Source organism: Cherax quadricarinatus, chromosome 97 (genome assembly GCF_038502225.1).
Source record: "Cherax quadricarinatus isolate ZL_2023a chromosome 97, ASM3850222v1, whole genome shotgun sequence".
NCBI classification, from domain to species: Eukaryota; Metazoa; Arthropoda; class Malacostraca; order Decapoda; family Parastacidae; genus Cherax; species Cherax quadricarinatus.
Window position 1 is genome coordinate 656,193 of NC_091388.1, and position 11,924 is coordinate 668,116.

Consider the following 11,924-nt stretch of genomic DNA (forward strand, 5'->3'; position numbering starts at 1 on the left):
TCAAGAAGGCACTGGACAGGCACCTAAAGTCAGTATCTGACCAACCGGCTGTGGTTCATACGTCAGTTCACGTGTGGCCAGCAGTAACAGCCTATTTGCTTAGACCCTGTCCACCTTGGGGCCTTGTTTCAGATCGTGCCACGGGGGCGTTGATCCCCGAAACCCTCTTCAGGTAAACTCCAGGTATTGTTTTACTGCCACGTTTGTGGAGTGGGGCAATATCAGTGGTTTTTAATGAGTGTGATGACTCCAGTGTATAGGCTTCTTCTCCATATGCCACCTGATAATGGTATCTTACAATTTTTGTTAAATATGGAGTCCCAAAAGTCTGGGCCTGGGGCAGACTGCATGTGCATGTAATTAATGGCTTCAGTATTTGCAGAATTTTGTTCTTGCTGACCAAGTCGTCGATCTTAAGGCTGATTAATGGCCCACTAAACACTGGGTCGTACTACCACTTAAGTGTTTCACTTGTTATCAGTGTGTGTCCTATCTCCTTTTATCAAATTCTCGATACTAGATTTTCTTTTTGCCTGGACTTCGCATGAGAAAGTTTTCTGGATTCCTTTCTGTTTTACTTTCGGGTTTCGGTTTCCTCTCTCCTTCCTGGTCTCAGTATGTGCTCAGTTGGAGTTCGGCTTTCTCTTTATTCTCTAGCCAGGTTTCTATTCGTTTTTCAGAGTCTGATGGGTCTAGTGTGTGGATGGGGCCAGTGTGGGAGTGTGTGGATGGGGCCAGTGTGGAAGTGTGTGGATGGGGCCAGTGTGGGAGTGTGTGGATGGGGCCAGTGTGGGAGTGTGTGGATGGGGCCAGTGTGGAAGTGTGTGGATGGGGCCAGTGTGGGAGTGTGTGGATGGGGCCAGTGTGGGAGTGTGTGGATGGGGCCAGTGTGGGAGTGTGTGGATGGGGCCAGTGTGGGAGTGTGTGGATGGTGCCAGTGTGGGAGTGTGTGGATGGTGCCAGTGTGGGAGTGTGTGGATGGGGCCAGTGTGGGAGTGTGTGGATGGGGCCAGTGTGGGAGTGTGTGGATGGGGCCAGTGTGGGAGTGTGTGGATGGGGCCAGTGTGGGAGTGTGTGGATGGGGCCAGTGTGGGAGTGTGTGGATGGTGCCAGTGTGGGAGTGTGTGGATGGTGCCAGTGTGGGAGTGTGTGGATGGGGCCAGTGTGGGAGTGTGTGGATGGGGCCAGTGTGGGAGTGTGTGGATGGGGCCAGTGTGGGAGTGTGTGGATGGGGCCAGTGTGGGAGTGTGTGGATGGGGCCAGTGTGGGAGTGTGTGGATGGGGCCAGTGTGGGAGTGTGTGGATGGGGCCAGTGTGGGAGTGTGTGGATGGGGCCAGTGTGGGAGTGTGTGGATGGACCCAGTGTGGGAGTGTGTGGATGGACCCAGTGTGGGAGTGTGTGGATGGGGCCAGTGTGGGAGTGTCTGGATGGGGCCAGTGATATGATGTGAACGGATGTTATGTATGAGATTCTGGATGAGTGTAATGTTGGATGGTCTGTTGTATGAAGATCAGGTCATGTCAGGTCAGGAAACAAGACAAGTGTTTCCTGACGCGGGTCTTAGTCAGATGGCCCACCGTTGGAGCTTTTCGTCATCTGACCGAGGCCTTCCACTAGCTTACCCCTCCACATTATGGCCATAGTTATAATAATTTTATATGAAGCTAATGACGCCCTTAATGGGAGAAAAATGAGTTTTTGTCACTGGATCCGGAGTTTATCTGGAGAGTTCCGGGGGTCAACGCCCCCGCGGCCCGGTCTGTGACCAGGCCTCCTTAGGTCAGTGTCCCAGGATGCGACCCACACCAGTCGACTAACACCCAGGTACCCATTTTACTGATGGGGAACATAGACAACAGGTGGAAAGAAACACGTCCAATGTTTCTACTCTGGCTGGGAATCGAACCCAGGCCCTCACCGTGTGAAGCGAGAGCGTTAACCACCAGGCCACCAGAGCGTTTAACCTGAGAATAAGCGACAGAGTATTATTATTATTATTATAATAAAAAAGAAGCGCTAAGCCACAAGGGCTATACAGCAGCGACAGAGTAATGTATTAAGATACACGAGAAAGAGATTGTTTTTGTGTTTAAGATTAAGTTCAGTCGTTTCTTCAGTAGCATTTAATAATACAATACTGTTTTTATCTCTTTTCTATCTCTCCATAAATTTGTTTTAATCTGTGACTTCTGTTTGTTCCGTCTATTAGAAGGATTCTGTAAATGTCGCCAAATGTAGCATAGAATTGCAGCTGTGTGTACTTATCAGTAAGACATTAAATCAGCAAATGCCTCACAAGGTTACTTCTTTCAGTCTTAATGAAGGATAAACGAGGGACTAACGACGTCACTCGTAGATTAAGTTCCAATTAGTGTCCTGATCATTGTGTGTGTTTATGTACAACTTGTCAGTGCAGTACCACCATACTAATACCACTATTTGCTATTAATTGGAGAATGGCAAGGAGGCTCAGAAGCTGGTGCAACACATCAACAGTGCCCGCCCAGTTCTGCATCACCGCTGCCTTCCCCTCCTTGCTGCCTTCCTGGAACACAAGAAGAAACATGGAACGACTCCTGAGAAGTGTGTAGCGAATAGATTATGTTGTTCTTCATCTTAGATTCATAAGACATTATGTGTAGTGTTAGACAGGATTCTTTGCTTAAAAGTGTTTCAATTCCTTGTGTTAGAATAACTTTCACAGGTGTTCCGTAGCTCGATCGGTAGCACACACAGCCCACACACTGAGGTCCGGAGATCGAATCTCCTCCGGTACTGCTGGAAAACATTAGGGACGTGTTTCCATAAGACACCTGCTGTCCCTGTTCACCCATCAGTTTAGAATGGGTACCTGGGTGTTAGTGGACTGGTGTGGGTCACATCCTGGGTGTTAGTGGACTGGTGTGGGTCACATCCTGGGTGTTAGTGGACTGGTGTGGGTCACATCCTGGGTGTTAGTAGACTGGTGTGGGTCACATCCTGGGTGTTAGTAGACTGGTGTGGGTCACATCCTGGGTGTTAGTAGACTGGTGTGGGTCACATCCTGGGTGTTAGTAGACTGGTGTGGGTCACATCCTGGGTGTTAGTAAACTGCTGTGGGTCACATCCTGGGTGTTAGTAAACTGCTGTGGGTCACATCCTGGGTGTTAGTAAACTGCTGTGGGTCACATCCTGGGTGTTAGTAAACTGGTGTGGGTCACATCCTGGGTGTTAGTAAACTGGTGTGGGTCACATCCTGGGTGTCAGTAGACTGGTGTGGGTCACATCCTGGGTGTCAGTAGACTGGTGTGGGTCACATCCTGGGTGTCAGTAGACTGGTGTGGGTCACATCCTGGGTGTCAGTAGACTGGTGTGGGTCACATCCTGGGTGTCAGTAGACTGGTGTGGGTCACATCCTGGGTGTCAGTAGACTGGTGTGGGTCACATCCTGGGTGTCAGTAGACTGGTGTGGGTCACATCCTGGGTGTTAGTGGACTTGTGTGGGTCACATCCTGGGACAAAACTGACCTAATTTGCGGGAAATGCTGAGTATAACAAGGATCTATATAGTAGTATGTCATTGATGTCAGCTATGATCTGTATACCTTGTACATGTACTGGTATACCTTGTACATGTACTGGTATACCTTGTACATGTACTGGTATACCTTGTACATGTACTGGTATACCTTGTACATGTACTGGTATACCTTGTACATGTACTGGTATACCTTGTACATGTACTGGTATATGTTAGGTAAGACACATATGCAACAGTTAGGTATCTTTATTATGAAACGTTTCGCCTACACAGTAGGCTTCTTCAGTCAAGTACAGAAAAGTTGATAGAAGCAGAAGATACTTGAAGACGATGTAATCAGTCCATCACCCTTAAAGTTTTGAGGTGGTCAGTCCCTCAGTCTGGAGAAGAGCATTGTTCCATAGTATGAAACAATATGGAGAAGAAGTGACAGGATGGAGCTTTTTATAGCGCCAAGAGGTGAGACGTAGGCCACTAGGAGAGGTAAGAACTCAGATGTTGAGAAGGCAGGTCCCTCTCAAATCTAGCCTCTCTCACTGGTGGAAGTTGTCGAAGTTGATTGTAGGTCTGTACCAAGATACCCTTGTGTTGCAGTGTCTGACAGATTGAACATTAAAATGGTATAAAATACCGACAGGTTGTTAGGTAAGACACATATGCAACAGTTAGGTATCTCCATATTGTTTCATACTATGGAACAATGCTCTTCTCCAGACTGAGGGACTGACCACCTCAAAACTTTAAGGGTGATGGACTGATTACATCGTCTTCAAGTATCTTCTGCTTCTATCAACTTTTCTGTACTTGACTGAAGAAGCCTACTGTGTAGGCGAAACGTTTCATAATAAAGATACCTAACTGTTGCATATGTGTCTTACCTAACAACCTGTCGGTATTTTATACCATTTTAATGTTCAATGTACTGGTATACCTTGTACATGTACTGGTAATACAGATATTATATATTACTGAAGTGTGCACTGACAGTGCATAAAAGGTAAATAGGCAGACTTCTGGATGTGCATGTTATTAGACTGATAGATAAGTAACTAGAGTAAAAGCCATAGGCTGTGTACACGGAGAATGGTCAGTGGGTAAGTGAGAAGCGTTGAAGTACATTAACTAATGGGCGAAGTGGGTAGAATATTCAGAGAGGATAATACACAAATAACGCGCACAGGAGAGAGAAGCCATTCTATGTCCAGTAACATGGACTAGCGCTCCCCATCTCCGGTGACCCACTTCTATTAACCAACACCTCACAACTGACCTCGTTTCACCTACTACTACAATACAGCAGGACACCACCTCAGTCACTGCCTTGCCAGCCGACTCCAGGTGAGCTACCAACCTCCATCAAATGCCCTGCAACCCTCGCCTGCAGCTGCGCCTCCTGACCAACCTCTTGCGAAAAAAAAGGCTTTGTACGCAGTATGCATCCTTCCAATTCAATGAGGCACTGGTATAACAACAATATAGCATAAATTACTCAGTATGCACTCGAGCATATTCAAATCACACCAAAGTGGATAGGCCACTACCCTTTCATAACCCCACCCACCCCTCCCCAACCTTTCCCAACTTCCATCCTTACCCATCCTTCTTCCCCCCTCCTCTCTTACCAAAGCTCTGGCCAGAACCTCGAGAGAAGCTCATACCTTGTAAATGGTCATTATCAGATTGGAGTATCATCGTAAGCTTCTCTCTCCTGTGTGCGGGTTCTTTGTATATGTTCCAGTCACGGTATTGTGCCTTGTTCTTGAGAGAGATTTAAGAAAGCAAAGACTTTAAACACTAATAATGCATTTTCCAGTCCAAAGAATGAGTTGATTTTAAGAACTGTTTGTTTTGTAGTGAAAAATTGATACTGCAACAGAAAAAAGTAAGTGTTTATGCAGCTGGAGAAGAGAGAAGTGTGGGTGAGAGAGATTTTGGGAGATGTTGAGTGGGTGGGGAGTTTTGAACCAAGCTAGAGTGAGTAAACATGAAGTTGATAAATTAGAAATGTGCAACTCTTGGGTATCTTTATTAAGGAAATGTTTCGCCACACAGTGGCTTCATCAGTCCATACACAGGAGAAACTTGAAGAACAGGAAAAGAATGAGGTAATCAGTCCCTCAACCTTGAGTCGATGTGGTCAGTCCATTAATCTTGAATAGAATACGGCATATGAGTGGAGAAGCAGCTTATAAACCGTTGGTAGGAGAGGTGCAGCAGTCATAGGTGGTGTCACATTTGTCCAATGTGGAAGTAGGTCGTGCCCACATTGGGCAAATGTGACACCACCTACAACTGCTGCACCTCTCCTGCCTACGGTTTATAAGCTGCTTCTCCGCTCATATGCAGTACTCTATTCAAGATTGATGGACTGACCACATCGACTCAAGGTTGAGGGACTTATTACCTCATTCTCGTCCTGTTCTTCAAATTTCTCCTGTGTATGGACTGATGAAGCCACTGTGTGGCGAAACGTTTCCTTAATAAAGATACCCAAGAGTTGCACATGTGTCTAATTTATCAACATGTCGGTTCTGTGAACCATTCATCTACAATCATGAAGTTGCGTGTGAAGTTCGTATTTTGACCACCAGAGACAGAACGCTGGAGGAAGGTAAACAAAGACATGATATGGGAGAGAGAGAGTTGCGAGGCGAGCATAGAATACATCTTATTTCAAAAGAAATAAGTTATTATGGCAAATGTTGCTCAAAATCTACACGCCAATGGCGATCAACTTCAAAACGAGCACTACCACAGGATCAAAACATTGTTTATCAATACGAAGAGTTGTGTTCGTTCATTAATAAGGAATGTCAGTTCTCTCTACACGACCTTAAGAAATTTTAGCATTTACAATAACTGAGAAAATTCTGAAAGCAAAATTACTCAACACAGCTGGAGATGCAGTTGTTTTTAAACGTGGCAAAAGAAACTTAAGATAAGATTTCGTTCGGATTTTTAACCCCGGAGGGTTAGCCACCCAGGATAACCCAAGAAAGTCAGTGCGTCATCGAGGACTGTCTAACTTATTTCCATTGTGGTCCTTAATCTTGTCCCCCAGGATGCCACCCACACCAGTCGACTAACACCCAGGTACCTATTTGCTGCTAGGTGAACAGGACAACAGGTGTAAGGAAACGTGTCGAAATGTTTCCACCCGCCGGGAATCGAACCCGGGCCCTCCGTGTGTGAAGCGGGAGCTTTAGCCACCAGACCACCGGGCCACAACTTAAACGTAATAACAGCTAAAAAACAGAGAGCGAAAGAAAAATGAAAGGCGCAGTTAACAGTAGTCGAAGCCGCAGCAACTATACTTGATATAAACCTGTAAAAAGTTCATTACCACTATAACGTGTTTATCCCAGGCAAGCACCAGACGAGCCTGGCCTATGGCCGGACTCCGAGAGCAACAAAACACTCAAAACTCTTCAAAAGTATATGAAAAATTGGCGGGCCAGTCTCTGAATCCATTATGTACCTCTAATCTTTCGACTACCCCCCGACAGCATGGGTGCGAAGATATTAACTTCAAACTTGAGGTCGACTACCCCCCGACAGCATGGGTGAGAAGATATTAACTTCAAACTTGAGGTCGACTACCCCCCGACAGCATGGGTGAGAAGATATTAACTTCAAACTTGAGGTCGACTACCCCCCGACAGCATGGGTGAGAAGATATTAACTTCAAACTTGAGGTCGACTACCCCCCGACAGCATGGGTGCGAAGATATTAACTTCAAACTTGAGGTCGACTACCCCCCGACAGCATGGGTGAGAAGATATTAACTTCAAACTTGAGGTCGACTACGCCCGGACAGCATGGGTGAGAAGATATTAACTTCAAACTTGAGGTCGACTACCCCCCGACAGCATGGGTGAGAAGATATTAACTTCAAACTTGAGGTCGACTACCCCCCGACAGCATGGGTGAGAAGATATTAACTTCAAACTTGAGGTCGACTACCCCCCGACAGCATGGGTGTGAAGATATTAACTTCAAACTAACTTGAGGTCGACTACCCCCCGACAGCATGGGTGCGAAGATATTAACTTCAAACTTGAGGTCGACTACCCCCCGACAGCATGGGTGCGAAGATATTAACTTCAAACTAACTTGAGGTCGACTACCCCCCCGACAGCATGAGTGCGAAGATATTAACTTCAAACTAACTTGAGGTCGACTACCCCCCAACAGCACGAGTGTGAAGATATTAACTTAAAACTAACTAGAGGATATTAAACCAACTGACCACAACACTAATCGCCTCGATACCGAGGATGTGGCTCGCGAGATGTTACTTTTTTTGGTACAGTTAAGAAAAAAGTGCAAAAGAGAAAATATTAAAGAGTAGAGTAATCACGCATAATAAATGTGGCAAAAAGACTGGATTACTTTAATCTGCCACATTGACTGCTCTTTCTCTGTACTTATTTATGTAGAGTTGCAGCCTAAAGCATTGTCAGTAGAGTCAAATTTGGAATTTTGTTGTAAAATATTGGAAACTTGTGTTTTCGACTTCGTAGATTTAAAAAAAAACACGTTAATGGAAATGGAACATTCTACTCAGTAGGAGTAATAAAATGTATAACTTCAACAAAGAATGTATGAAAACAATATGCAAATTTCACATTATTCTCTCTTCAAATGAGATTGCTGACACTGGGAAATGTAAACCTAGTGGAATCTCGGTGTTCGAACGTCCCGGACCTCGAACTAACCGGAGTCCCGATAATTCTGTTCAGAAAAAGTTGACCCAGTCTTTGAACGTTTTCCTGGAGTACGAACGTTCTGACTTTTTTACAGTTCAGTTGTAAAAAACTTGACAGGAAAGCTCTGTTTCAGTGATGCTTTGAAATGACGTCTGACATTGACCTGTGATGCTTTGAAATGACGTCTGACATTGACCTGTGATGCTTTGAAATGACGTCTGACATTGACCTGTGATGCTTTGAAATGACGTCTGACATTGACCTGTGATGCTTTGAAATGACGTCTGACATTGACCTGTGATGCTTTGAAATGACGTCTGACATTGACCTGTGATGCTTTGAAATGACGTCTGACATTGACCTGTGATGCTTTGAAATGACGTCTGACATTGACCTGTGATGCTTTGAAATGACGTCTGACATTGACCTGTGATGCTTTGAAATGACGTCTGACATTGACCTGTGATGCTTTGAAGTGACGTCTGACATTGACCTGTGATGCTTTGAAGTGACGTCTGACATTTACCTGACAATCAGACTTTTGGAAGAGTCAGTTTAACATCCTCCAGTACCTGGGAAATACGGTTTCCCACATCCAACTTTTCGCAGTTCCAACATCACCTAGGAATCAAGTTCAAACACTGGGGTTCCACTGTATAGACCTTCCCGAGTTCAGAATTGCAAATATCCTTGAGAGGATAATTTACATATTCTAAAATTGCAAATTTTTCTCTTACACTTTTCAAGTTTTTTTTCATTTATGATGTAAAAATTAATAATTTTGTACGAAAAGAACCTTGGAAAACTTACCTGATTTTATAACAAGCGCAGTTTAATTTAGCCTATTACAACTAAATATACTTTTTTGACAAGTTTACAATAATTTAATAAACCACAATGATATGTTTTTTTACGTTAGGCTCAGAATGATGTTTGTAAAATCATTGCACACATTAATTTTTGCTTGCTTTATTTGGCAAGAAGAGCATTGCTATTTAAGCCAAAATCGCAAATTTTACTTATTTGGCACGACATGTGTGTGTGTACAAACAATCACAGACAGGTTATCTTAATGCAAGACAAGAGACAGGGGTTGGAAATTTTAAGCTGAAGTACTTCCACACTTCTCAGTGCATCATCAGGACTCAAGAAATCGTAATGACACGATTGCAAACAAACCATACCCCCGTCTGTAAAAACTTGCATTTGTGGTCACAGAGGTGCCTGTGCTAACCTTCCTATGGTGTAGAAATATACCTAGTTGGATGAATCTTATTGTGGCTAGCTGGTCTAGTGGCTAACGCGACGGGCTGGAGTTTTGAGACTATGACCGCGGGTTCAATCCTGGCCGGGGGTATGGTTCATCATCAGGAGCTGTGCAATGTTGTGAATGTGAATTTACTCGAGCTTAAGATCCCCCCCCATGGCTTGTCTTGCATATATGTGTGTGTGTGTGTGTGTGTGTGTGTGTGTGTGTGTGTGTGTGTGTGTGTGTGTGTGTGTGTGTGTGTGTGTGTGTGTGTAGACAAGGTGATTATATTGATAGTCTCATCTTGCAGTGACAGCTTAAAGCCAGATTTTATTTTAACATGTATAATTATTTCAGATCAGTGTATGAGGGTATGGGTTTGGTAGAACTGGTGGATCGTCTGCTACGTAAGAGACCCGTCACTTTCTTCGGTCGAGATGACCAATACCTCCTACGTAACAAGTCTCGAGGTAAAGGAGGCTTTGAGAAGATTGGCTCAGACCAGGAAATACTTCCACTGTGTCTAAGGGATTATCTCAGCTATGACGAAATGAAACTCTCTGCTTTGCTGTCTGTGTCGTCTCAATCATTCTTTGTCAATAATGGAAGCCGTACGAATAAGGGGATTCCAGGAAATCCTGGTAGTTTCCAGGAAGAAGGTGTTATTGTTGGAATAGTTGGTGCCAGGTTAAAGAAGAAGGGCTACATGGAGTGGCAAGACTGTATAGTAAGCGAGGACCAGAATACTGTGCAACATGGTTACGGGAGTGTGGAAGGAGCACCTCGGCTACAGCACCTATGGTCACATATGTGGAAAGTAACCCTGCCCGAATGGAAGACTGTTTCAGGACAGGATGAAAATATCTTAAAATTTAGCAAGCAGAACTACCTCAACATCCCTGTGTACAAGGCGCGCATGCAGCTTGCTGCGGAGACTCTCTTGGCTGAGGCCAAGTCTCAAGCCATGTCAGCAGGTCTAAAGGCTTACATCCACGTTGTTGGTCTTGGTTTGGGTGTATGGCGTGCATGTCACCAGCAAGACGACATATTTGTTGACGCTTGGGGAGCAGCTCTCCATTGTTTTGACACCTCACACATTGCGCATGTCGATTTCAGCTGGATTGATGTTAACTCGTGTCGTGGTGTATGCGACGGAGAGCTTTTTCCAGGAACTAACGTCATGTTACACTTCTCTAAACGATCGCTGCATGACCCTGTGCCCCCGGGGACCTTGCTGGTCACCAGCTATGCTTGGGACGGCAACTCACTTCCTGGAAATGAATTCTGGATTGGGAAACTAGCTAGTACTGGCGATGGTGCAGCAGCCTGCTCCACAGGCGTAACTGAGTTACACAACACGCACATCAACGCCAATGTTTGTGGGAACAACTTGCATGTTGCTGGACCCTGGGGAGTGATGCACGTTGGCGAGTATTGCAGCCGTGCCCTCAGCCGCATGCACTAACTCTGCATCAAACCAGCTGGCTCTGATGTGATTCATCTAACTAGGTATATTTTTAGCTGGATTAATCTTATTCGAGCCATTGTCCCAGTGTTTAATGCACTGGCCAAGGATTCAACTCTTACCTGTTCCATGATCTATGTTCTACCATTTCTCTGCAAGAGGAATAGGTGATGCAAAGCCAAGAAGGAGATCCAAAATGTAATTCCACATTTTCCAGCATAAAAGACGCACAACAGAAGTATCATAATGGTAAATCAATAATCACACTCAAGGGCTAATTATCCTCTTACTTTACACTAAAGCATAACAGAGCCTACCCTTAACCTTGACCATTTAAGGTGAAGGTTGATTTTCCAAGACTTTGTGGGCAAACAGATGCGCCTTATATGCTAGAAAATATGGTACTTAGCTGCTACTGCTGCTCAGGCTACAAGTTGGTGCCTGGATAATAAAATATTTCACCAGATGATTTAGTTTTTGTGATTCTTCGCACTTGGTGACCCTCACTACTTAACACATTACCATAAAACACATGAGTATATAATGAAATTTAGCGCTAAACCCGAAATGGTCATACTACAGATTTACAAAATATAATGATTACATAGATTTTGTGTAAAATGAAGCCTTCATAATTATGTACAGATTCATACTAAGTGAAAGGCTCAGGATTGAACCTGATTGACTCCCATTTCTCCATGGGCTGTATGACCACTACAGGTTTAACGCTCCTCACATGAGTGCAAATATTTTAAATTATCTAATAATCACATTTTAAGACACTTCGACATAGCGAGCAAGACACTTCCAGACATAGTGAGCAAGACGCTTCCAGATATAGTGAACAAGATGCTTCCAGACATAGCGAGGAAGATGCTTCCAGACAGTGAGCAAGACACTTCCAGACATAGCGAGGAAGACGCTTCCAGACATAGCGAGCAAGACGCTTCCAGACATAGCGAGCAAGACGCTTCCAGAC

The 11,924-nt window shown here is 44.6% G+C and overlaps 1 protein-coding gene across 1 annotated transcript; it reads left to right on the top strand.

The window, feature by feature from the left end:
* Positions 1 to 2,454: 2,454 nt before the first annotated feature.
* On the top strand, positions 2,455 to 11,267 carry LOC128704978 (uncharacterized). The gene is made up of 2 exons (XM_070105109.1): positions 2,455 to 2,584; positions 9,838 to 11,267. The coding sequence occupies exon 2, from the start codon at positions 9,854 to 9,856 to the stop codon at positions 10,943 to 10,945; it is 1,092 nt and encodes a 363-aa protein (XP_069961210.1). The 5' UTR covers positions 2,455 to 2,584; positions 9,838 to 9,853; the 3' UTR covers positions 10,946 to 11,267.
* Positions 11,268 to 11,924: the final 657 nt, after the last annotated feature.

Excerpts from the sequence above, each read along its gene's own strand:
- LOC128704978 (XM_070105109.1), top strand. The coding sequence starts at position 9,854 with ATGGGTTTGGTAGAACTGGTGGATCGTCTGCTACGTAAGAGACCCGTC.